Source organism: Macrotis lagotis, chromosome 4, assembly GCF_037893015.1.
Source record: "Macrotis lagotis isolate mMagLag1 chromosome 4, bilby.v1.9.chrom.fasta, whole genome shotgun sequence".
Lineage (NCBI taxonomy): Eukaryota > Metazoa > Chordata > Mammalia > Peramelemorphia > Peramelidae > Macrotis > Macrotis lagotis.
The window spans coordinates 205,736,278-205,763,419 of NC_133661.1; the positions used below are offsets into that span (position 1 = coordinate 205,736,278).

Consider the following 27,142-nt stretch of genomic DNA (forward strand, 5'->3'; position numbering starts at 1 on the left):
CAGTTGCTTTGGACACTTGCTCTTGGCTAATTCCTGAACAAGAAAAGTACCAAATGCAAATGATGGTCTTCCATGACGTAAATAATAAGCAAAATTCAGACGTTCCATTACAGCATACTTCTTTACCAGGTCAGGGCTAGAGAAATGAGGAAGAGCACTTGAGGGATCTGAAAAAAATGGGAATAAGTCTTAAAATTAATAAATTTTTATCTAAAAGGAGCAACTGTCTTGGAAGAACAGAACGTTACTATCTCATATTTTTTTCCTATCCTTTGTCAAATATTTAAACTACTCTCCCAGATCTCAGTCTATTAGGGATAAACATCTGACAAACAACGACTTGCTTATCAAGGATTCTATTTAAGGATCTTGGGATGGTATTATTTTACAATACAATAAGCTGTTACAGGATTTCAAAATATAGTTATCTTCAAACTGCAACAAAAATTTAAAGAAGTATAAAAATACCAACTTTACTACAACATTCTATTTTCTTGTAAAGACTGTCAATGAATAGAAGCTCTGATTCATGTTTTAAAGTGGCAATAAAATGGGACTTTGGTGGTTCAGCACAAATAAAAAGTTCTAAAGAAGCCCCAGTCTCTTTCAAGGCATGCACCAGCTGAAGTTAATCAAAGAAAGTGGTCATTTAATTCATAACCATGTCCTAAACTCCTGTTCAATCTAACACCTTGATCTGTTGTCAGAAATGTAGAGGCAATCACAGCAAATGTCAAGAAGCCTAAGAGAATGTCGTTCTTTGTGCTCTATCCCATAATAAGGATGCTGCCAGACAGACATCGAGAATGGCATCAAACCTAGGACAGAGTAGAAGAAAACAGCAGAAAGTAGCTCACTGTGTATATCCAGCAAAGAAAAGTGAAGCAGAGAATAAGCACTGCCAAGGATCCTAGTTAGTAAAGAAAGAACCTCTCCCAATGACATCCTTAGAGGTCCTCAAGGGCTCTACAACAGCAGAAGCACGAGTTCCTGCAAGGAGCTAGGTGGGAACTCTCTCTCTGTGTTCCCTAGACATGCTCTTATGTCAGATGGCCCTATACATCCACACTTTCAAGCACATTCTCTGGTCATGAGTATCCCTGCATAGGTTTTCAATACCACAGGGAAGTGATCATTTGTGGTAGAATGTATCCCTTCTATATGTGGGAGGAGATAATATTTCTTGTAACTTATTTTGCTATGTGTGATTAAGTGTCTTGTTTTAGAAAAGATATATTCAAATAATAAATATTTGCATAAGTAATAATTTCTATAACAATTTAAATTTTACAAAATGCTTTCCTCACAGTAATCTTGAGTTTAAGTAGACCAAATATTACTATAATCCCCATTTTATATATGAACACTGAGGCAGAAACATGTGTGTGTGTACATGTGCATACACACACACACACACACACACAAAGTATCTTGACAGAGAAGAAAGACTTTTTGTAGAACAAGCAACATGACAAAGACTATTCTTGGTGTCACAAAAGTGATCAGCTTACCAACCACAAAGAAAACTCTGTGTAAGAAGGCTGAAGAAGTATGAGAAGTATGAAAGAGAAAGACTGGGAACAAGGAGAAGAATGTATGGAAAGTGGAGTAAGAGAAAAGCCTCAGTGAAAGGAGAAAACAGAAGAAGCAGTTGCCTGATGGGAGGGAGAGCATCATTCAACAGAGAAGAGTCATTGACAAGGAGATAGATGAAAACAAGAACTCTGGTGGCCTTTGTGGTTCTCTATAGCAGCATATCTGATCAATGATAGAAATGCCAGAAGCCCCAGAGACTTATACCCCAAAGCCAATGACAGAATCATGGCTTTGGAGACTGAGGGCCGCAGCTTTATAGGACAACACCTCCAGGTCATGCATGTCACATCACACAGTACAGGCCTGTCAATAAAGACAGCTCATCATTCTTGTTTGAGAAGCTAGATGGAGAGGAGAAGGGAAAATCCATTCACATATACTGTCAACCTAACTCCTAATATCAACCTGTCCACATATTAGCACATATATCTCAAAAAAGAACTAGTTATATGACAGGTAACACCATGGATAACACCCAAACTTTCTCTAAAAAAAAAAGAGGACACAGGGCAGCTAGGTGGCACAGTGGATAGAGCACCAGCCCTGGAGTCAGGAGACCTGACTTCAAATCCAACCTCAGACACTTAACAATTACCTAGCTGTGTGACCTTGGGCAAGCCACTTAACCCCATCTGCCTTGCCAAAAAAAAAAAAAAAAAAAAAAAGAGGACAGAAGGCTTGCATGTCTCTAGCTCAATGCTCACCAAAAGGCAAAAGATATTTGTAATAAAAAATATCAGACTGAGTCAGATGTACTTTATGATAAGTATATCTGGTATAATACACCGTATATTGTAGGATCAAAGAATTTTAGAAATGGGACTTGAGAGATAATCTAGTTTAAATTCATAGATGAAAAACTTGAAGCTTTAAAGAAGTGACTTGCCCATGATCACAAAGCTAGTAACAGAACTTGTACAATTCTGCACAAAGACATTTAATGAAAGCTGTACTACACTGCCTTGGATATCAGCAGCTACACATATGCTTTGTCTTTATTAGAAATATAAAAATGATTTCTTCATCTGTCAAATGAGAGGTTTCATCCTCCAAATGACAACAGAGGAGTCAGCATTTAGATGGTGCCTTAAGGTTTGCAAAATACCTGACATATGTTATCTTCCTTACAACAACACTGGAAGATAGATGCCACTTCATTATCCAGTTTCCAGAGACTGAGAGAGGTTAAATGACTTATCCATGGTAATACACACTTCAGTATGAGTCTGAGTCGATTATTTTCCTGACTCCAAGGCCAGTGCTCTAGGCAGGCCACTCACCTAAGTTCTTATATTTCACACACCCCCAGTTCTAAATATGTTTCCCATGACCATGACTTTTAAAAACTTCCAAGGGATTTTCTTTTAACCCTCTGATTCAATACCATGTGGATCTATAAATACAGCAACATACACATAGGTTAGTATAATGACTAATGTTTATGTTGAAAACCGTAAGTAATCAGGAACAGACCAAGCTAAATAACGGTCAGTATACTCTATGATTCATAGGGCATGGAAGGGACTTAAACTCTAGAAGGCTTTGCTAATGACCCACAAGCCTTGGAGGTCTTACTTAGATGGAAAGTCTTCAAAAGACAGGTCTTTCAGTTATATAGAAAACTCTATTCCTTGAATCTCACTTCTGGAGACTGAGACAGTAAAGGTAAGTAGAGCAAGATCTGGCTTTGGAGCTAGGAATACATAGACTGGTTATGTGACTCTGAGTCAGTCATTTAATTTCCAAGTGTACTTACTGGTCAACTCTCTACAAATGCAAAGTATGGAGAAGGTGCTGACTTGAATTGGGAGAGGGAGTTTCTTCCACCAATGAAATCATAGGTCTGGTCTATGTTCTTATACCTCCATGCATATTGATTACTATATTCAGTTTGTACAGATGCACTAATAGCAGTGTAGTTAAGGATTAACTTGAAGCCTCAACTATTAGGTAATACATAGTGGAAAGAGTGCTGGATGGGGAAATCAATTGTCTTAAGAAATCAATTGTCTTGGGGGTGGCTAGGTGGTGCAGTGGATAGAGCACCAGCCCTAGAGTCAGGAGTACCTAAGTTCAAATCCGATCTCAGACACTTAATAATTACCAAGCTGTGTGGCCTTGGGCAAGCCACTTAACCCCACTGCCTTACAAAAAACTAAAAGATTCTAGTCTTGGCTCTGCTATTAATCAGCTGGGTATTTTTGGGCAAGCCATTTAAATTCTCAAGGTCTCAGTGTCTTCTTTTGTAACAAGAAAATTAGAAGGAAAATAAGAAAAACCCATGTGAACCAAAACGAGGGTAGGCAAGGAGCTGACTTGACACACATGGGATCTTGAGCTACAATGCAGAATCCTTTTGGGTGCACAGGATTTTGTCTGTACCTTATACGTTCCACAGCAAGTAGAAATAGGGTTGTCTTTTTGCTGTTACAATGTCAAATGAGTTCCATTATTTCAAACTAAGACAAAATATAATTTGAGACTATAAGTTTCTTGAGGGCACAATCTTATTATTTTTGATTCTCAGAATCTAATGGGTTTTAAACATAGCAGACTCTCAATAAATATGTGATAAATTAAGGTAACTGAGGTGCCTGAAAGATGGAAGACTGAAGCAGTCTACCACCCCCATTCCTAATCCTATTTTCCTAATAATACTTGTGGGTCTAGAAGACACACTGCCATGATCTTCTAGAATAAACTGATTTTGGGCTTTGTCATTAAGTTTGATCATTAGATATTAGACTGGGGGGTGGGAGCGTGTATGTGTATAAGGGTGAGAAGACAGTCCATTTTCAATTTATAAGTGCCTTTTGCTTTGGTCTTGGAGGCAGGAATCCTGTAATCATGGTTTATCTCTGCCAATAACCAAGTGTATGACTTTAGGAAAGTCATTTAACCTCTGCTAGGCTTTGGGAGCAGGGTCAATTTATTTTTGTTTTTAAATTTCCAATGGTTTGCATGAAATAGGTGCTTAATAAATGTTTACTGATTTGTTGAACTGAGTCTCAGTGTCCTTATAGCACAAGGGGGTGGGACTACATGGTCTCTAAAATCTATTCTGGCACTAAGAGATTATGATTCTGTATTAGAAAATGGAACTTATTAATAACAGAAGAAATGGAAAAGATAACAGAAGAAAAGGAGAAATAAAAGAGTAGGGTTCCAGGAATCCCTAGGAAAAGAAGTTTTTATGGCTTAAGGGAACTTACATTCTCTACCTCCCTTGATATCCAGAGATGAAAATGATCTTTTTCCTTCTCAAATTTTCTTAGTTCACCTTGACTAAACTGCTCATTTGCCCCATCATATTCTTCCATATTATATGAATAAAGGGTATTTACATGTTTTATCTCCTCTATTTTAGCCTCCTGAGAGTAGAGTTGCAATGCTCTTCATCTTGAATTCCCAGGATCTAGAGTATAGGGGCTTGCAAGACAGTGAGTACTGAATAAATATTTGCTGAAGTTAAAATTCAAAATGTTTTCACAACTCATTCAACTGCAAAATATTTTTTTTACTGGACTGAAATTCTTCTTGGAAAAAAAATCATGGGAGATTAAGATGGGTTTTATGGAAAATCATCTTAGAATTAATCATGTCAGAATATGTGTATGTCTCTAAAGCAAGGGCTACCTATATCAACTTACCTGTAATAGCAAGAGTATTGGTGGCCTGCCAGCCAAACAGTCTGGTGGGATCGAAGGGAGACAAGGACTGAAATGGAGACAAAATGGACAAATGAGGGAAAGTTAAAAATTAAACAAAGTCTAAACAATACAAACAAAACATTTAATAAAAACATTTCTGTAATGCCAGAGTAATTTGGGTACATTAAGTAAATAAAGGTACTTTTAGAGTTTTTTTAGTCACTCCCAATACTTTACTTTTCAACACTATTTTATTCAATAGCTCCTCAAAGGGCAGGAACTTTTTTTTTGTCTTTAAATACTCAGTGACTTATACAAACTAGGCACTTAATGTTTGTGGAACTGAATTCAAGAAAATGAATTTAGAAATTGAAACACTAAGGCAAAAGACAACTAATTCTCAGAAAAAGTAATCTAATTATATTGACTTCCTATGGAATTTAGTTTGAAAAACAGGATTAAACATATTTTTATTTTGTTTTTATAACTGAGTGATGAAAATTTCCCTTTCTAAAATGCAGACTTATTACACTGTAGCTCTGCCTGTAGGGGGCAGGCATAACTATAATACAAAACTGGGCTTCAAAATATTGCTGGGTGGGACAGGCAAGGGAATTAAGAAGACCAAGAAATAACTACAATGGGTCTGTAAGCTAAGTTGCCAAGAGTTGAGATCAAGGGGGTTGGGGGAAGACAAGAAGGAAAAATAGAAAAGAAAGCTGTCTGAGAAACAGGATAAAAAAAATAGAGAAATATGGCCAACATCAGATGTGCAATAAGAAAGTGAAACTAGTTACCTAAGGGCAAGCAATCTAGAAAAGGTAAAAGATTAAAAAGTAGCTTCTGAGGGAAATTTGTCCAGGAAGATTTGAAAGACTGACCTATAGAAGGGGAATTTGAAAACAGAAACCAGGGGAGCAAAGAATGAGCCTCTTAATCTACAGAAAGAATAGTTTTGATCTGAAATCAAATTATGGATCTGGGTGAAGGGAACAAGCATGCAAATGGGGGAAGGAAACAAGGACACTGCCTATGAAAGCCTATATATATGTATGTATATGTATATGTATATATATATGTATGTATATATATATATATACATACATATATATATATTAAACCAAGTCAACCTATTTTAAGCAGGATGATTCTATACCAATATAGTTTCCTAGATTTCACACACTATAGCAAAAAACAATTTCTGTTACCTAACCAGTTAAAAGAGCATGTGGTCAGTTGCAGACATAAATGAAACAAGGCGGACCAGAGAAAAATAGAGGAAAAAGGTCATGGTCCCAAGAATCTGATCAACAGAGAGGAAAGGTCAACTTCTTTAAATAACAACCATGGAAAACAACCAACAACTGAATGATAGGGAATATCTTAATTAAGTTGGGCTTATCACTGAGCACCAGAAAACAGTCTGTTATAATTACATACCTGAATAAGATGATAGAGAGTAATATCATGGGGCAAGATACTAGGGACAGCATACTGCGGAAAGAGTGCAGCTCTGAGCTTGGGGTAAGGAGTTAAGGCCATCTTTAGTAACTGGGGATCTACCTTCCTCAAAGAGGCTTCCCCTTCTTCTTTCTGAACAACCTAAGCAAAAAAGGAAAACAAATAATGGTACTTGCATTACCACCCCTTCCATCCTCTCTTAAAAACTTTAAATATCTTTCTGTCAGAATTTCTGTGAAACAATATTAGTTTAGAAACAAACATTGGAGCTAATGCAACATAGTGAATAAAACTAATGGATGCAGTCAGGCGATCTGATTACAACCCAAGATTTGCCATTAATTAGCTATGGGGTCTTATGCAAGTCATATAACCTCTTTTGGGCATTAGTTATCTCATCTATAAATGAAGAGATGCCAATTATCTTTAATTCCACAATTATTTTCTATGACTAATTTCTGACAAGTGGTAAAGTCAAAAATGAAAAAAATAACTTAGCATCTAATACTATAGAAAGGCAGTCTGGGGACAGAGAACCAGACCTGGAATCAGAAAAGCCTGGATTCAAGTCCTATATCTGATGCAAACTAACTGTATGATCGTGAGCAAGTCATTTAACTCTTAGTGATCCAGGAATCTCTCAGATTTTAAAGTACAAATACGTTACAATCTATATCTGTGCAGAATAAACAATAAAGTCCTTGTAGCTAAGTAACAAATAACCCATGTAAAATTTAGGTAAAATTCATAATTTTTGATATGATGTGTTAATGGTGTAAAATTTTCTTCCAGCCATTAATCATTTCCACAAAGTAGACTGGGTAAATTCCCTTTAAGTCATTAACCAGAGTTTCCAAAAGCAGCAGTAAATGTGGTTCCCCATACCCCACCCATAAATTGTCTAACCATATAAAAAGTACCAGTTAACTCTCAAGCCACAAGACTTAAAAATAGATTATCAGAAAAAAAAGGAGAAGAAAAAATCATGATTTTTATCTCTTTCAATCTAGAGAAAATGAAATTAGAAAACAAATAAACAAATTTTGTGCTATATAACTTATAAAGATACTTAAAATCTATGTATTTGAGTTTTTCTTTTCTACTGGGGATTAGAGAAGCCATGATATCTTTAATGCAACCTAAGTCTGTTCTTCATATGCATTGGCCACAATGAAATCCGATTACCTGGCTGAGGCCTCCAGAAGCATACACCATTGTGGCAAGAGCCAAGAGGGTATGTCCCTCTAAAAGCATACTGCTCACACTGGCTTGGTTACTGGGGATCAGAATGTGAGCATTAGCAAGACTGGCCTGGAAAATCAGTTTGGGATCTGGAAAGAAAGAATATGGTTTTTTCTCTTTAAGAAGTAATTATCCTGGCAAAAATGATAAAAGCTTAGTCAATATTGAAGGGGTTGTAGGAATATAGACACACTACTGTGTATTGTGATAGTGTATGAATCAGTAAAATGATTTTGGAAAGCAATTTGGAATTAAGCAAATAAAATGACTTAGATGTCCATACCCTTTGACCCAAAGATGCTACAACTAAATATATATTCTCAGGATATCACTGACAAAAAAACAAAGTCCCCACAAACAGTTTTAATAGCACTTTTTCTCTAGTAAAGAACTAGAAACCAAATAGATACCCATCTCTTAAGAAACAGCTAAACTAATTGTGATGTATGAATATAATGCAATATTACTATGCAATAAGAAAAAATGAAGACTGGAAAGATTTAAATGAACTGATGCTGAATGAATTGAATTGAGTAAAGAAAATAACACACAGAAATAATATAAGTAGAATAATAACTGCAAAATAAGCAAAAGCGATGGTTGCAAAATTACAAAGAATTAGTCAGTGTGAGCCCCCAAAGAAGAGATATAAGAAATCACCTCTTTTGTAAAGGTGAGAAGTTGAAAGAAGTAGAATACTGCCTAGGTTTTCAGGTTTTTTCAATGCATAGATTCAATGTTTTACAATCAGAATGTTTTGCAATCTTAGGATTAAAAAGAAAAACACCAAGTACCACTATTGCTATTAAATCAAATTCCTCTTCTTTCTCCATTTCTTTTAAAAATATTCTTTGTTATATGGTTCTGGGGGGGGGGGGGGGAGAAGGGTTTCATTTTATTTTATATTTCCACCTAAATTCTAATTTGGAATATATCTTCTTGGAAAAAATTTATTATTGCCTTTTGTTTTTAAGTTGGTTAGACTAAAAATAAAGGATGTAAATAAAATTTATTTTCTTTTTAAATTTTTTTAAAATTTATTTATTTTTCTTTTTTTATGTATTTATTTTTATTTATTTGTTTATTGATTGATTGATTGATTTTAGGTTTTTGCAAGGCAAATAGGGTTAAGTGGTTTGCCCAAGGCCACACAGCTAGGTAATTATTAAGTGTCTGAGACCAGATTTGAACCCAGGTACTCCTGACTCCGAGGCCGGTGCTTTATCCACTACGCCACCTAGCTGCCCCTACATTTATTTTTCTAAAAAAAAGAAGAAACTATCCTAAACTAGAAATTAGATGAAAATAATTAAAAAAAAAAAACAAAATGATTTAAAAAAGCCAAAAACAACCCTCATTAACAGGTTTATATATCAGCACAGGAAACAACCTTTTGAAAAAGTTTACTGCAGATTTCTCCTGAGCATATATAGATCTTTGGAATGACACACAAATTACTGTGTTCATCATCAATACATTTTTTTCCTGCCATAACCTGAGTCCCTTAAAAGATCACAAAATAATCGAGTCCCTCTAAATGATGACTAGATTGTCCTAGATTGAAGGAACCCTTTCTTGAAGCAGAGGGAAGAAAAGATGGATCTTCTTTGAGTATATATATATATATATACTCTAACTCTAAAAAGTAACTTTGCTTCATTGGTTTTATAGTGAAAGGAGGAAGAGGAATGAGAGGAGTTCAAAGAGAACAGTGTGTTTTAGAGACAGAAGACATAGACATTCTGTTCTACAAGTAATAGATTAACACTTTTCGGCCTTCTAAACAGAAACAACCTGTACCCTAAAGAGGGATAGGTTTGAAGGCTGATAGTTTGCAGCTAGTCAAATGAGCTAAATAAATAGTAAAGGAAATCACTGCAGAGGTTCATAGCAGAGGATTATATACACTACTGTCAGACAAGATGAACATGCTAATTTTGCAGATCTGCATTTTGTTTTTGAAACTCTTGATATCTTTTGTTTTCAAACACTAATTTCTACACATCTCTCTCTTCCTCATATTCAGGGAGGAAAAAAGAAATGGATAAAAAAGAGAATAGAAAAGAAAGAAAAATAATCCCTTGAAAAGATTTTGTAATAAGGGAAGAAAGATCTAAATGGAAATTGTGATGAAAAAGCAAAAGATTTCAACAAAAATAAGATAAATATCTTTTAAAGTAAAGGAACATCAACAGACAAATTAGTTCTCCAAAGTCTTTATGTTTAATAGATTCCTACCTGCCAGATTACTGGAAATTTGTCGACACCGAACCAAAAATTCAAACCAGGGATAAGTTTCATGCAATTCTTTTTTCTCCAAAAAAGGACAATTCAGTGGATTAAGGCTAAAAACAAATTAAAAATGACAATGATTACCATGATGAACATGCATGATGCATTGTAGCTATACATATATATTTGCTCAAATAATAGTTTGGAAAAGGAACACCATTTACTACTACCACCACTGTATTCAACTGTGTTTTACACATAGCTTGTGCTCTACAAATATTCAAAATCAATAGCTAGAGAATCCCCAAGACACAAAATGAGGGGAGAAAGGAAGGATCAGGGGTTTCAGGGAATTCAAAATACTATACCAAGCTATATAATCACTCCAAATAAAAAGGGAATTTTACCATTTAAAAAAATGACACTCTACACTCAAATACCTTAGGTTTCATTGGATTTACAGTAAAAAAAAGCTCAGAAATTAAAATTTTGATTGACATAATAATCAGAGACCCTTTCAAGTGTCCTTTCTCAATTTTTAAAGTTAAGACTGACTCCTAAAAAAAAAAAATCAGATTTCAGTTTTCTTACCAATAAAGCTGAGGAAAATTCTTCAATTAAGTAAGCTTTATTTCTTTATGCCTCAAATATACCAGTTTGTTCTAATCCTAGGACCACATATACAAAGAGTCAAAACAATAAAATCAGTAGATATACCCTCTTGGTTCAATATCAATCATTGCTCACCATGGAATCAAGGTTAGCTACAAAGAAATCTTTATATGTATATAGTAAGAATTTATATATGCATAGAATAAAACTTCTGGCAATGCTAATGAACACAGTGCATCTTCTAGGTCTGTTTAAAATTTATTTTTTTTATTTTGAATTTTTTACGATTTTCCCCCTAATCTTGCTTCCCTACCCCACCCCCCACAGAAGGCAGGCTGTTAAGTCTTTACATTGTTTCCATGGTATGCATTGATCTAAGTTGAATGTGATGAGAGAGAAATCATATCCCTAAGGAAGAAAAATAAAGTATTGTGCCTGATAGTTGCACTAATGGAATGAGCAAGTCCATCAAGGTTGGTCATCACCCCCATGTTGCTGCTAGGGTGCACAATGTTCCTCTTGTTCTGCTCATCTCGCTCAGCATCAGTCCATGCAAATCTTTTCGGGCTTCCCTGAATTCCCATCCCTCCAGCTTCTAATAGAACAATAGTGTTCCATCACATATATTTACCACATTTTGTTAAGCCATTCCCCAATTGAAGGACATTTATGCTAATTTCCATTCTTTGCCACCAAAGAGCTGCTATGAATATTTTTGTACAAGTGATTTTTTTTATACATTACTAAAATATTCTTGTTTAGGAGTCAACATAATACCCCCTTCCCCCCAAAAATATAGACCCTCATGAGAAATAAAGAGGAAATAAAAGTGTTTCAATCTGCGTTCTGTTATCATCAGCTGTCTCGGGTGGATAACATCATAAAAGTTACTTCTATATTTTTGCACTGTTGCTGATTGTAAATCCCTCTGTCCATTCCTCCTCACTACCATATATTATATTTTCTCTCTCTTTTCACTCTGTCCCTCTCCTTAAATGTGCTGAAGGGTGGCTGAGTAGCAAAGAGGACTGATCACTGGCCCTGGGGCCAAGAGGCCCCGAGCCCACATACCACCCCTGAAACCTAGCAACCACCCTGCCCCATGGTCTCAGACAGGCCACCCAATTCCAGCCCCTTGCGAGAAGTAAAAGAAAATGTGTTATATCTGACTGTTCTCTCCCATGATCTACCTTTTTCTCTATCACCCATATCCCCCCCTTCCCCCTTTCTCTCCTTTTTACTCGATGTATATACCCTATTAAGTGTATATGCTGTTTTCTCTCTGAGCCATTTCTAATGAGAGTGAAGGTTCACTCATTCCCCTGTGTCTTCCCCGCTCCTATATCATTGCAAAAGCTCATTGCAAAAAGAAAAATATCTTTTATACGAAGTAACTTAGCCTATTCCACCTCTTTCCTCTTACTCCCATTACATTTCCCTTTTAACTATTAACTCCATTTTTACAATATATGATATCTTCAGATTCAGCTCTCTCCTATGCTTCATCCATAAAAGCTCCTTCTACCTGTTCTATTAAATGAGAAGTTTCATATGAGTATTATCAGTATCATTTTTCTATGCAGGAATACATGTAGTTCATCATCATTAAGTCCTTCGTAGTTTACCCTTCTCTTCCACTCTCTAGGTTTTACCTGAGTCCTGTATTTGAAGGTCAAACTTTCTGTTCAGCTCTGGTTGTTTCAAAAGAAACATCTGAAATTGTCCTGGTTCATTAAAAGTCCATCTTTTCCCCCTGGAAGAGGATGTTTAGTTTTGCTGGGTAGTTGATTCTCGATTGCTTTCCAAGCTCTTTTGACTTCTGGAATATTATAGTCCATGCCCTACAAGCCCTTAATGTAGCTGCTGCTAAGTTCTGTGTGATCCTGACTGCAGCTCCACGATATTTGAACTGTGTCCTTCTGGCTGCTTGTAATATTTTCTCTTTGACTTGGGAGTTCTGGAACTTGGCTATAATATTCCTGGGGTTTTTTTTGGGGGGGGATCTCTTTCCAGGGGCGATCAGTGGATTCTCTCAATTTATATTTTGTCCTCTGCTTCTAGGAAATCATTTTCCTGTAGAATTTCTTTAAAAATGAGGTCAAGGCTCTTTTTTTGATCATGACTTTCAGGTATCCCAATAATTTTTAAATTATCTTTCCTGAATCTGTTTTCCAGATCGGTTATTTTTACAATGAGATGTTTCACATTTTCTTCTAATTTTTTATTCTTTTGGTGTTGAAGTATTATGTCTTGACTTCTCGCAGTCATCAGCTTCCTTTAACTCCATTCTACATCTGAAGGATTTGTTTTCCTCAGAGAGCTTTCTTATCTCCTTTTCCATCTGGTCAATTCTGCTTTTTAAAGTATTCTTCTCTTCAATAACTTTTTGAACTGTTTTATCCATTTGATTTATGCTGGTTTTTAACATGTTATTTTCTTCAGCATTTTTTTGTATCTCCTTGACTAAGCTGCTGATTTCTTTTTCATGTTTTTTCCGGCATCTCTGTCATTTCTTTTCCCAGTTTTTCTTCTATCTCCCTTACTTGACTTTCAAAATCTTTTTTGAGCTCTGTTACAGCTTGAGCCCAACTTCCATTTTTCATGGAGTCTTTAGATGCAGAAGCTTGTACTTTCTCACCTTTAGATTGAGGATTCTTGGGATCGTAGACAATGTATTTCTCAATTTTTTCTCTGTTACTCATTTCTCCAGCTTGTGTGGTTTGGGAGTGTTTCCTGAGCATTTTGAGTATTACTGGGACACCTGCTTTGGGGTTTTTTGGGTACACCCCACTGGGACCTTTATTCTTCCAAGGGCATATTCTCTCTTGCCTGTGCTTTGATATGTAGATGATCACAAGCACTCCCTTCTGCCCTAGAGCTGTGAGAAGGAGCCCTGCTATCTTAATATGGAAGGCCAAACTGCAACTTGGATCTGGGTGTGGGCAAACAGCATAGTCCTGCCCCAGGGAGAGCAGAGAGATATCTGCAGTCTCCCCTGACCCCCCTTACTCTCTGTGGGCTGTGCTCTGGAGGTGTAGGCTAGTTGCCCCCAATTCTCATTGCAGGTTCTGTGGCCAGTGCTCCTCACTCCACACTCATTCTGGTGTGGCAAAGTTCCTTGGATTGGGAAAATGCCTCAATAGAAATATTTCTTACAAAATCAGTACTAGCAAAAACTATCTGTTAAGCTTATTTGTGTATGGCACTTTACTAAATGTGTTGAAAAAACAAAAGGAAAACTACTTTTAGAATATTGACATCTCCCAAATAAACAGTCAACATTTTCAAAAAGTTATATTTATATTGAAGGAAGCTTTAAGCTTTAAGAATTGCTGTTGGATGGGGCGGCTAGGTGGTGTAGTGGATAAAGCACCAGCCTTGGAGTCAGGAGTACCTGAATTCAAATCTGGCCTTAGACACTTAATAATTACCTAGCTGTGTGGCCTTGGGCAAGCCACTTAACCCCATTTGCCTTGCAAAAACCTAAAAAAAAAAAAGAAAAAAAAAGAATTGCTGCTGGAGCTCTTTTTGTAGTGTCAAAGAACTGGAAATTGAAGGGGTACCATCAATTAGGGAATGGATGAACAAATCGCGGTATATGAATGTGAAGGAGCACATTGTTTTTTAAGAAATCATGATGGTGAGACTTCGGTAAAGCCTTGCCTGAACTGATATTGAGTGAGGTGACCAGAACATTATATTCACTAATAGTAACACTGGGTGATGATCAACTATGATGCTCATTTCAGCAGTATGACAATCAAAGATAGTCCTAAAGGATGTGTGATGGAAAATAACATCTATATCCAGAAAAGGAACTATGTAGATTTAATGCAGACCAAAGTTTACTATCTCCAATTTTTTTTTAGGGTTTTTTGCAAGGCAAATGGGGTTAAGTGGCTTGCCCAAGGCCACACAGCTAGGTAATTATTAAGTGTCTGAGACTGGATTTGAACCCAGGTACTCCTGACTCCAGGGCCAGGGCTTTATCCACTGTGCCACCTAGCCACCCCACTATCTCCAATTTTTAAAAGTTGTCTTAGGTATTGTTTTTTCTTTTTGATTTGATTCTTCTTTCACAACATTAATGTGGATAAATATTTAACATTGTTATACACATACAATCTATATTAGATTGCTTTTTGTCAGAGGGAGAGGGGAAGGGAGGGAGAAAAGTGTGAAATTCAAAACCTTACAAAAATGATTATTGAAAACTATTTTTGCATGTGGTTAGAAAATAAGTATATATACCTATTCATATATAAAATACATATCATATGTGTAAAAGAAAATGCTACAGCAATAAAAAAATTACTAGTACTCACTTGTAATAATCAAGATAGACATAAAGCAGATACTTCAGACTGTGCTCTAAACAGTATAGAAGAAAGCGAGTATGAAAATCCAAACCATCATGAGATGTATAGTTTTGAACAGGAAGTGGGTTCTGCATTACACCACCAATACGGCTTAGTCTTAGGAGCAAGAGTTCAAAGTCTTCTACTTCAGATGTTAAGAAAATTCTATTTCTACAAAGTGAAAAAAAGACTGATGAGAAATTAAGATGTGTTTAGAGCAGATCATAGCACACTGCACAAGTTTAAAGTATTTAAAAACAGGTATTAAGAAACAAAATCTGCTAACACTTTGTGTGTGTGTGTGTGTGTGTGTGTGTGTGTGTGTGTGAGCGTGCGCGCGCGCATATAGTCTAAGCAATTTATAATTGGTCAGGTTCTGATATGGAGCTGGATGGAGAAACCACAGGACCAGCCTAATAGTACAGAGATTTTGGATAGTCAATGAAAATGGATAGTGAATTGGGCTCAGAGTTGAAGAGCAGAAAGAAGGTGAACTAGACCCCCTCGGAAACTGGGCAGTACTTCAACCCTAACCTTTCCCCATAAAGTCTTATCTTTTTAGCAAAAATATTATCTCAGTGATGCCATATGGTTTTGGGTCGTGAAAGATCACAGATGACAAAGAATTAGATACCAGTGGTGAATCACATTAATAGGAATGGAAGAAAAATTTTGCAGAAATGGCTAAGGATATATTATCAGAAAGATTAGCAAAAAAGGATGGACTAGTCACATGGCAAAAGGGAGAAATCATTGATGAAGAGAGTTGACATTCTCCATTAGTATTTTTACCAAAGTTAAGAGATCCAGGGGAAGGCTCTATGAACATTGGGTATACTTGCTTAGAAAAATTTCAGAGAAACACATTCAGATTTAATTCAGATGATCCTTCAACATTTAGTAAAGAAGAATGGAAGACATATAGGGCAATGAAAAAAGAGAAGCAGATGACATTTTGTGAGTTCAGACACAAACTTGCTGTGGTACCCTTAGATGAAGCATAGCTTCTCTAGATCTCAGTTTTCTTTCCCTTAAATCAGGGGTGGGGAACCTTTTTTATTTTTTTTCCCTAGGATCATCTGGAGATATCTATAACATCATCTAAGGGCTATATTTGATCAAACATTTAATTAATTTACCCCTAAAAAAGCTACTATATTTATTGAATTTTGAGTCCCACCTGTGATAGACTATGTAACCAGACTCATAATATGGTCCATTGGCTGGAGGTTTCCTGTTCCTGTCTTAAATGAACTGATACAGAATGAATGATGAAGGTGTTATCTCCCCCTTACATAAAGAGGTGGTACCTTTCCTACAAAATCTAGAAAAAGTACAATACCATTCTACAACACATACATGTGAAAATGCTTTGAAAAAATTAAATAAATTCCCTTAGGGTGGAGTATTGAAGATTAAATGCTGGAAGCACCTTAGAAGTGATCTAGTTCAACCCCTTCAATTTCAGATAATGAAGCTGAGGTCCAGAGAATTTGTGAAGTGACTGAGCCAGTCAGACTGATAATCATTGGCATCCTGGACTCAAAGCCATGTGTTCAAACCCCAACTCATATTTTTTTCTACTGTATCATGCAATTTATCTTCTTTACTATAAAATATAAATCTTACTAAATCAAAATTTGGTTGACTTGATTATTTGGTTTTTTCAGTACTACTTCTGTATTTCAAAGAGTCTCAGATTGCTTCCTACTCCTGTAAATTAAATAAATTGGGTTTAGAGTTAAGCACCACAAAGTAGACAGATTAGAGCACTTTGGGGAAACTACAGTGCTTTTAAGAACCCTAAAATTCCACCTCAAACAAAGGTCTTTTTTTTTTTTAACAAAATATTCTCCCAGTGATGATACAGGAATTCAAAAGCACCCAGAAGGCACATGATAACTAGACTATTTAGCTTTACCAAAATTCCTCATTTCTAATTTTTCATACACTGCCTCTCTTTTTAGCTCATTTTGGTCACAGAGATACAACAATAATATAGAAAAGAATGAGAGAAATTGAGTTCACAATACAGGGAAAGAAAATCAGGAATCTTGACCTCAACTCAACCACACTGTCCAGGAACATCTCTCTATGAAATCTTGTAGAATCCTCTTAGGAAAAAACTATATCCAAACTTTGAGAGGATATCAATTATATTACAATAACTGCAGCATAAACCAGACTCATGATTTTTTTTTACTACAAGTAAAACCATGGCTTTATGATAGGATAAAATGGTCTTGTAACTTTTAAATGATAACAAACATATCACAGTACTGAATTAACACTATTCAAAAGAAAAAAAAAATCATCCATTTATCTTTGACACCACAAATTTTAGTTCTGTCTCTTAATTGGAGATTCCTTTACCAGTAACAATACCTGGCCAGTTTATCTAGTATTTCATTCCTCAGGAAGCTACTGCAATAAGTATTCTGATCAATAATATCTACTGTCAGAGGGGGCCATTTAGCCTGCTGAAGTGAAACACAACCATCCTGGGTCTGCAATTCTTCAATCCATGAGAAAATGCTTAACCAGTCATGGTGAGCCGTGATATGCATCCAGAGTACTTGGGGAGAAGAAGACTTGAGTTCTACATACAAAAGAAATCAAAATCATTATGATTCTTAGAATAACAAAAAAAATTATTACTACTCAACTCAATCTTTCAGTGACTGTTTATCTAGTTCATATAGTATTCACTAGGCCATTTCCTTTTCTTCTTTTTTTTAAACTTTGCTTACATTTTGCTGCCAGAATTGCCCTATGAAGAATCTTGGCATGGTATGTCTCTTTAACCTATTCTCATTATCCATATAAATAAACCCTTTTGACTGATCCCTGAGCTGCTAGGACCTTCTTCACATACACAAAGAAATCACCTTATATTTATTTTGAACATGTATGTATATATTGACTCTTTCAACGTAATGCTAATTCCTTGAGAACAGGGATTATTTGATGTCTATCTTTGTATCATGGGTACTCAGCATAAAGCCTGTCACATAATAGGTGCTTAATAAATACTTGCTGATGGGTTAATGGACTTACTTGATAATAAGATGATTTGTGCTTGAAAACAATTTAAAATTGCTTTTTTAAAAATCAAAATTAAGATATCCTATGACAAGTATAAAAACAAGTCATGGGGGGACAGCTAGGTGGCATAGTGAATAGAGCAGCAGTCCTGGAATCAGGAGGACCTGAGTTGAAATTCAGCCTCAAGGGCAGCTAGGTGGTGTAGTGGATAAAGCACTGGCCTTGGAGTCAGGAGTACCTGGGTTCAAATCCGGTCTCAGACACCTAATAATTACCTAGCTGTGTGACCTTGGGCAAGTCACTTAACCCCATTGCCTTGCCAAAAAAAACCCCACAAAAAAAAAACAAGTCACGGTTATATAAATGCATGTATGTACATATAAAATGCTTTTTTTTTATTTTTACAAGGCAATGGGGTTAAGTGACTTGCTCAAAGTCACAACTACATAATTATTTAGAGTCTGAGGCTGAATTTGAACTCAGGTCTTCCTGACTTCAGGGCAAGGGCTTGATCCACTATGCCACCTAGCGACCCCCCCACACACCTAGCAGCCCCCCACAATATTTTTTATAAACAGTAGCACACTTTGTTTCCCATATTTCAAGTCATGTGACATTTACCTTCTGTAGATCTCCTGGGAAGAAGGATACTTTCTCGCATTGGACAATCCCACCACTGAGCCCAGCTTAGTATAATTCTATGATCCTGCTTATGAATTTCATCTTTTTCACTGAATTTCAAGAAATCTAAAACAGATCTGTGGTTGGAAAAATCATCTTCCTTTTTCCAGCTCCTGAAATTAACAGAGACTTTTATGAGAAGGAAATTTACTCTCTTTAGCTTAAGAACAGTTATTAAACAAATCCAATTCAGCATATGTAATTTCACAATATTTTAACAATATTTGCTTGAAATATCTTAGATCAAGTATTCAATAAATATTTGTTGACTAAATGAGTGAATGACTACAAAAACATCAAGATGAAGGAAAGCTCTAATGAGGAATAACTCTTTGGGAGCATGCTTTATGTTCATGAGAAATACAAACTTAAAATCATTGATTACAGAAAATACTGAGTGATGACAACTAAATATCACATATACTGAATAAAAACCTAAGTTCCTAAAACTCATTAATACTGATCTTCCACAGTAACAGTGTGATAATAGTGAAAAAATTACCTGAGGGACTGAGTCTTTGTGTTTTCTTTGAAAGGTCCTGAATACAATTTTTCAACCAGATATACAAAGTCTATAGTTCTCTTCTCTTCTTCAGAAAAATGTTCGTCTTTCAGAATGCCAACCTTGAATCAAATATATCCAAATTGAATAACTGATGCTACAGAATCAAGAACATTTCCAAGGTAAAGGGAGCACATTTTACATTAACTACATAATTCAATGATGATTTTTTCCAAAGGTGCCATTTCAGGAGCAGCTAGGTGGAATAGTGGGTAGAGCACCAGCCTAGAGTCAAGAGGATCTGAGTTCAAATCCGACCTCAATTACTTAACAATTATCCAGCTGTGTGACTTTGCCTTGCAAACCACCCCCCCAAAAAAAAATTTGCACAAAAGTACCATTCCATGTAAGACTTATTAAGTACAGATCCTCAAAATCTTCACTTACCAAAAAGTCTCGTATGTTTTTCTCAGCTGTATAGAAACATATTTTGTGTAACTGGTCCTTGACATTGAAGCCCTGCAACACATGCACATAACACAAAGTTCTTTATTCAATCTATAATAGAAGTTCTTTGAATTTCTCTAAGACATGGGAACCTTCTACAATAGCTAAGTACCATAGCAAACAGAGATGTGGTGACAGAAATCAAGAAGACTTCATTAGAAATCTCAGTGCCTTCTAAGAATTCATCCTCTTATACATTACACATATAAACACTTACCTCCAAAAAAGAACCCACTATATTTCTCCTTAACCCTCTTTTCCTAACTTAGTGTCAAGGGTACCAACATACCTAGGTTCCTAACCTAGGAGTCAATCTCAAACCTTCACTCTCATTCATTCCACATATCCAATCATTTGCCAACTCTTATCAGTTCACCTCAACAATATCTCTTGCTTCTCCTTTTCTCTAAGTCATACCAGAAATACCTTATTCCAAGGTCTTATGTCTTGCATGAACTATTCTAAGAATTTCTTTTTCCTTTCTCTCCTCTATCTCAATCTATCCTTCACAACGGTCAAAATACTATATCTAAGGTATAAATTACAACATATCTCCCCCCTTCTCAAAAATTACCTCTAAGAAAAAAATGCAAACATTTTTGAAAATATGGAAAGAGAAGGGTGTTTAAAACCTTGTAAATTACAGAAAAGCTTCCAAAAGTCAAAGGATCTTGGGGCTATCATAGGGTTAAAAGTAGGAATAGGATAGAGCCAGCATTTACAAGGTAGCAGAAGTCAATTGTAAAATGAACTTTTCTCATTTTTAAATTCAATTTTATTTTCAGTTCCAAATTGTTTTGTTTTCCCTCCTTTTTTGTTCCCTCCCCTACCTTCTGAGAAAGCAATGGTTGTTAAACTTCCAATGTATTCACACCTCAGAAATTTAGGTAAGCTTTACAAATCAAGATCTGAATTATTGTTTTGTTCAATGTCTAGTTTTAAGAAAGTGGTGAAAAAAATGTTAATAATGAAGATTAAACTTTAAAGTGTGTCAGATATACTGGTGTTTTTTTCTCCTTGAGAGTCAGTAGTTAAGGGCAGCTAGGTGATGCAGTGGATAGAGCATCGTCCCTGGAGTCAGAAGGATCTGAATGCAAATCTGACCTTAGAGATTTAATAATTGCCTAGCTGTGTGACCTTGGGCAAGTCACTTAACTCCAACTGCCTTGCAAAAATACCAAAAAAATGAGTAATATGAAAAAAAAACTCCTAAGAGAGTCATTTGCCTCAGAGGTCCCCTAATTCAACCCTTTCATTTTATTAAAAAAAATGGTTTTTTTTTGCCTAAATTCATAATTAATTAGAGGTTAAAAACAGGGCTAGAATCCTAATCTCACTCCCAGAAACAAGCAGAAGATGATAACACTATGAGTCTAGCAGGTTTACTAAGGAAAATACATTTTTCAAAATTGTGTTCTTGCCCAAACAGCAGTCTGCAGAATACTTGGTGCAAATTATTTTGACTTAGTCCAAAGAAATTTGCTATACAAGTAGCAGAAATGAATGGAATCACTGACAGCTCAGAAGTAGGCAAGGTTATCTAGTTCGCATCATTCCTGAAGAAATATCTCTTCTTGGTTTACAATAAGTAGCCTGTACTTTAGGACTTTCAAGATTGTGGCACCTCCTCCCTTCTGAGGCAGATGATTTCATTTCTGGCCTCCTCTGTTAAGAAGTTTTTGAAATCTGTCCCTCCACATCTTCTGCTCCTTGCTCCCATTTCTAGCTTCTCCAGTCAAGCAGAAGGATGATGCCTCTTCCACATCACAGCCATGACTTAGAGTCACCCCACTCCAAGTACTCTCTTCTCCAATTTGAACACTCCCAGTTCCTTCACCTGAACCTTCCTGGGGCATTTTCTTCAGACCTCTTATCTACTCATGTTTATCAATACTGTTCCTGTGGTGTGGCACACAGAATACAAGTATAATACTCAAGAGGTGATCAATGGGACCAAGGGAGTGTTCAATAGGACAAAGACTAACATCTCCCCCCTGTCTTTCTGAAGAAATGAATGGAATTAAATCCAGTGTTCCTGCTAGATTCACTGACTTCAGAATCAGACTGGTATAATACTCACCATATTCTTTAAGAGTTCAGATGCTTCTTTGATATTGTTCTTTAACAGCCTGTCAAAGACTAGATCTAATCCTATTCGAATCAGTTCTCCAAGGTTTTGAGCGGCATGGTTAGTGATCCTGAAAAAAGTCTGAGCCTCTGGTATTTTGTTGCTTAAAATAGCATTGGCGATAACTTGCTGAAAGAAAATGTTTGAATTTTTTTAAGTCACTACTTCTGGCCGGAAATGTTAATTATTCATAAATCATAACATAATGATTCATAAATTCAAATGCCTCATTGTGGATCCAGTAAATGAGAAAGATATGCACCTGTACAATGCAGGGAATAATGAGGTGTCCCATGTTATTTCTCCATTCGATCTATGGCCAACACTCCTGCTGTCAGAGCTGCCCTTAAAAACAACCACTCTGTACCTCTTTTAGATTCCCAGAACCTTAGCTAAACTTCTCTGACATCAATCTTCCAGTGCTGCCAGTTAGAGAATGAAGGTAGAGAGATTGAAAGGAACTGTTCCCTAGCAGTGTGAGCTCTATTCCCTTTTCAGGTTACTTTCATCTCCTAATTAAGTTGACAACAAGGTATCTGGTTAGCTACCTACAATTGGGGATATTAGAGAAGGAAAAAAGCTAAGTGACTGGCCCCTGGGGTAGGGGTAGCTACCTTAAAAGTCTAGAATTATGGTAACAATGCCAATAATCAAAGGGAACTAAGGGTTACTGAGTAGGGTGGAATAAATGAAGCCTTGCTGGCATGGAAGTATGTTATATTTTAATTCAAAAGTGAGTGCTGATGAGCTACTTAAGCATAGTTGGCATGTGATACTAATTTTGAAGAGATCTTGCAACTGTAAGACTTAAAGTTCTAGCCTTGGTTCAGGGATTTTCTGTGATGATACAGAGTTTATTGGCCAAGCAACAGTATAATGGGTTTGAAGATTTTTAACTCCTACTTTCCATTATTTCCCTCAGAACTGTGATCTATGAGGGAAAAACAAAGGTCAAAAGTGTTTATTTACCTCAGAGCTGAGTTTTTGCCACATTTCACTCTCATTTATTCTGGGGACATCTTCCCCAACGTATGCATTTACAGCATCAGGTGGTTTCCGAGGAAATTTTATCATGAAAGTTCGAAGTTCAATAATGTAGTTGGTCAAAATATCCACACCATTCTGCAGGTGTTCATCTAACTCTATGGAAATCACCAATAAACTAATTTAATAAAAGCAAAGGCAGACCAGTGAATACGATCTGATTTACTAGTTATGCAACATATTAGAGACAGAAATACCAAAAATTCTCTTTTGGTCATCTCTTACCAGGCCTGTACTTAAATAACTTTTTCCCTTTTTGTAAAAGTTGGTTCTATGTCTACCCTGCTGTTACTCTCAATACTAGATCATTTTTATTCATTTAAATAATAATCTACCTGTGATACATGAAATTTTGCCCAACTCTGATCAGAGGTCTTCTTTTGACTTTTGCTCTGTTTCACTGTCCCACAGGATTTCTGAAGTCTGAATCCCTGAGCTATAGAATGAATGCAACTGGGGCAATATTTGTAACATTTACCTTCAGTGTGGGCAAAGATCTGCCTGATTTGTTTGTTGAGGAAAGATAATGTGAGCTTCAGCAATTGCTCTGAAAAATGTTTGCTCTGAGTTTCAGAATCATTCTCTCGTATAGCTGAACAAAGTAAATCCAAAGCAGGTATCAATTCCTTCACACCTAGGAAGAACCAAGATAAACTTTAAGATGAAGGATGTAGATCGGGGCAAAGTATTTTAATACTCATTTTTATGCTCATGTGCTCTAAAAATTGCTATTGGGTACAAAAATTATGCTATCATAAGGAATCAGGGAAGAGAAGGAAAGGGAATGTAGGAGAGAGACAACTTTTAGCTAGGGCTCAAATGTTCCCAAACAGGATATGCACCCTCCTCTCCAACACCCCAGAGAAGGACCTGATGTTAAACCCAAGAAGGAGTTAAGCATATTTATCAATACCATCTAGCAAGATTATTTAAACTAAAATACTACTATTTCCATCTTGGATTTGTGTGCACTTTTATTCAAAGACATTAAAGCCCTTTTCCAATGGTCATTGTGGTTCTTTCTACTAGCAATTTTTTTTAAAAGGTAAATGGAGTTAAGTGGCTTGCCCAAGGCCACACAGCTAGGTAATTATTAAGTGTCTGAGGTCGGATTTGAACTCAGGTACTCCTGACTCCTGGGCCGGTGCTCTATCCACTGCACCACGTAGCCGCCCCAATCTACTAGCAATTTTTATAAAATACGTATACATGATTCTCTCCACTTGTCAGAAGAGGAAGCCAAAGTATTAGGAAAGGGAGCCTAAGATATATAGCAAGCAAGCAGGACAATCAGGCCCAATTCATATGACAAGTCCCAAATCATAGTTTAGTAGCCATATTCCTTTCATAGGATCAATATACCGCAGGAGTTCTCAAGAATATTTTAGGATATTATTTTACTTGACTGTTCTTGTGATCATTTTGAAAGATTATATAACTTAGCCACACACATAGAATATGTAGCCAACAAAGAAAATAAAAATCTTAATGGAAATATTAACACACTGTATTTTTTCAGGTCCTTCACACAATTAGTGCAAAGTGCCAAATATCCCAGGATGTTGAAAGAAAACACTTTAAAATTATGAAAGAGAATGGATGGATGATTCTACTCACTTTTCAAATACAAGTGAGATGGAAGCCTGACAGGTTGGTCAGGTACAGAAGAAGTGGAAGAGGGATTGAAAAGATTTTCCTTGCTCTTCAAAAAGAAGTCTACTGTATCCAGTTGACGGTTCTCTATCCCAGCCTAAACAAACAAACAAACAAAAAACAAAACACAATAATTTTTATAGATCAAATAACAATCAGGGCGGCTAGGTGTCAGGAGTACCTGAGTTCAAATCCAGTCTCAGACACTTAATAATTACCTAGCTGTGTGGCCTTGGGCAAGCCACTTAACCCCATTTGCCTTGCAAAAACCTAAAAAAAACAAAAAACAAAAAAAAACCCCAAACAAATAACAATCAAAAGAAGAGATCATTGAGTCAAGACAAGGAATAGTTTTCACTCTAAAAAGTACACTTCTCATGTACTGAAAAGTCTTCTATAAACCATTAAACTTTGAATGGGCCTTTGTTGCTGCATCTGAAATAATGTGGAGCTAGACTAGATTATTTCTAGGACCTCTTTTTGTACTAAATTCAATGCATCTAAATACATGTGAAGCAACTGAGATTATGAAAAATTGGTTGTGGTAGTATTGTTAAAACCAATTCTTAAGGGTCTGTAAACATAAATTGCTCATAAACATGTTTGAATATTGTAGCACATAAACAAATAAATTAGCAATGAAATATCAAAACTATGAGCTTTAAGGTATTTTTTTTTAAGGTTTTTGCATGGCAAATGGGGTTAAAATGGCTTGCGCAAGGCCGCACAGCTAGGTAATTATTAAGTGTCTGAGGTTGGATTTCAGCTCAGGCACTCCTGACTCCAGGGCCAGTACTCTATCCATTGCGCCACCTAGCCTCCCTGCTTTAAGATATTCTTATGAGGCTGAAACCAACTGTTGAGTGACCAAGCTTACTCTTTATTAGGAAGAAAAAATTCTAATCAGTATTTTAATACTAAAGAGAGGGCACATGACACAATGGCTAGAAGGTTGACCTTGGAGTCAGGAAGAACTGAGCTCAAGCTTACAACAAACTATGTGACCATGGCCAAGCTATTCAATCTTTCAGTGCCCAAACAACTCCCCAAGACTATTAAGTTATAGAGAAGTTGTCCTATGTACTGGTGGAGGAAATTTCCACAACAATGAAATCACAAGTTTGAAACATAACCAAAAAATGAAATGGTAAACTATCTGAGAGGCAGTGTGACTCAGAGGGCAAAGAGCCAAGAAGCCAGGAAGAGCTTAGCTTCAAGTCCTGCATCAGACAAAGATTGGATGTATGACCCTGGACAAGTCACTTTACCTCCTCATTGCTTTACTAAACCCTCCAAAACTGTAATTTTCAGATACCTGTATTGACAGAGGGACTTTCCTCACCTAGTAGTGAGGTAGCATCTATAAATTAAGAAAACCAGTTCTCATCTATTCTCTTTTAAACAACTTACATTAATTATATCTGACAAAAAGTAACAAAATATCAACTAAAAGAAGGAGGGAAGTAATTGGCTGGAAAAGAAGAGAGCAGTGAATGTGTCCCATACTTCCCTGTTTCAACTTCCCATAATTTTTTAAAGCAAGAATTTTCAGTTCTGTAGAGTTAAAAGGCATAGGTAGTAGGAAGGACTTCAGTGGATATCAGATCAAAATACAAGTCCTTTTAGTTGCTTATGTTTGAAAAATTCCTCATATAAAGTATGAACTGAATATCTGATCAAGCAAGTCCTCCAAAGTTTTAACATAAAGACTGCTAAGACTCAGTCAAGGTTTTACCTCTAATGCATGTATAGGGATTGAGCACCTCCCCCAAGCATTGAGATGACAAAGAGTATCAACAGTGCTAGCACTTCCGTGGATCATTAGTCTATTCAAGAATTCTTCTTGGGTCAAACCAAACAAAATCAGAGAGAGTCCATTTTCTATTAAAAATAAAACATAGACACAGCATTAATAAGTTGCATTGGACTTAAGCAAATTTCCTAATCATGATATATTTCAATAACAATAAACAATGACACAGCTATGAATAAGACATAGTGCTAAACATTAATGAAATTAAGTCACCCAACAACCTGATTTCCAACATTTTTGAAGGAAACTTATTCTTAAGTCACAGTATAAGAATCTTGATCAAGAGAAGAGTGCTTGTCATCACAAATTTATTTTATTAAACTGCAATAATTTTCATATTTCTATTTTGTATTGTCTTTCACTATGAATGACTTAAGATATTAAGACATTGGTTCAAATACTGGACTTCAAGGTTTACTAGAGGAAAATTATTTAAACACTTATTGGTGTTATCAATATCCCTATAACCTACTGCAATGCTGTATTCATAGCAGGCATTTAATAAGTGTTTGTTATATTTTGTTGAATGTGTGTGTGTGTGTGTGTACCTATATAGATATAGATATATGCTATATAGATAGATGTGTATTGAGGAAAAACATGACAGACAGAACAACC

At 36.1% G+C, this 27,142-nt stretch overlaps 1 protein-coding gene across 4 annotated transcripts in view; it reads right to left on the reverse strand.

Annotated features, from left to right (window-relative positions):
• Positions 1-27,142, reverse strand: part of SPG11 (SPG11 vesicle trafficking associated, spatacsin) — a 96,420-nt gene that overhangs the window by 47,970 nt on the left and 21,308 nt on the right. For all 4 annotated transcript variants that reach the window (XR_012478136.1, XM_074235291.1, XM_074235292.1 and 1 more), the window contains 15 exons: positions 26,447-26,592; positions 24,676-24,808; positions 23,537-23,692; positions 22,984-23,156; positions 21,967-22,143; positions 19,827-19,898; positions 19,380-19,501; positions 18,818-18,990; positions 17,537-17,750; positions 15,119-15,322; positions 10,188-10,294; positions 7,893-8,038; positions 6,687-6,848; positions 5,247-5,313; positions 2-167 (listed from right to left, as the gene is read on the reverse strand). Coding sequence is in view for 3 of the 4 variants with exons in the window: in XM_074235291.1 (XP_074091392.1) it covers positions 2-167; positions 5,247-5,313; positions 6,687-6,848; positions 7,893-8,038; positions 10,188-10,294; positions 15,119-15,322; positions 17,537-17,750; positions 18,818-18,990; positions 19,380-19,501; positions 19,827-19,898; positions 21,967-22,143; positions 22,984-23,156; positions 23,537-23,692; positions 24,676-24,808; positions 26,447-26,592 (2,218 nt within the window). In the remaining variant the exon portion in view is untranslated. The remainder of the gene's footprint in view (position 1; positions 168-5,246; positions 5,314-6,686; positions 6,849-7,892; positions 8,039-10,187; positions 10,295-15,118; positions 15,323-17,536; positions 17,751-18,817; positions 18,991-19,379; positions 19,502-19,826; positions 19,899-21,966; positions 22,144-22,983; positions 23,157-23,536; positions 23,693-24,675; positions 24,809-26,446; positions 26,593-27,142) is intronic.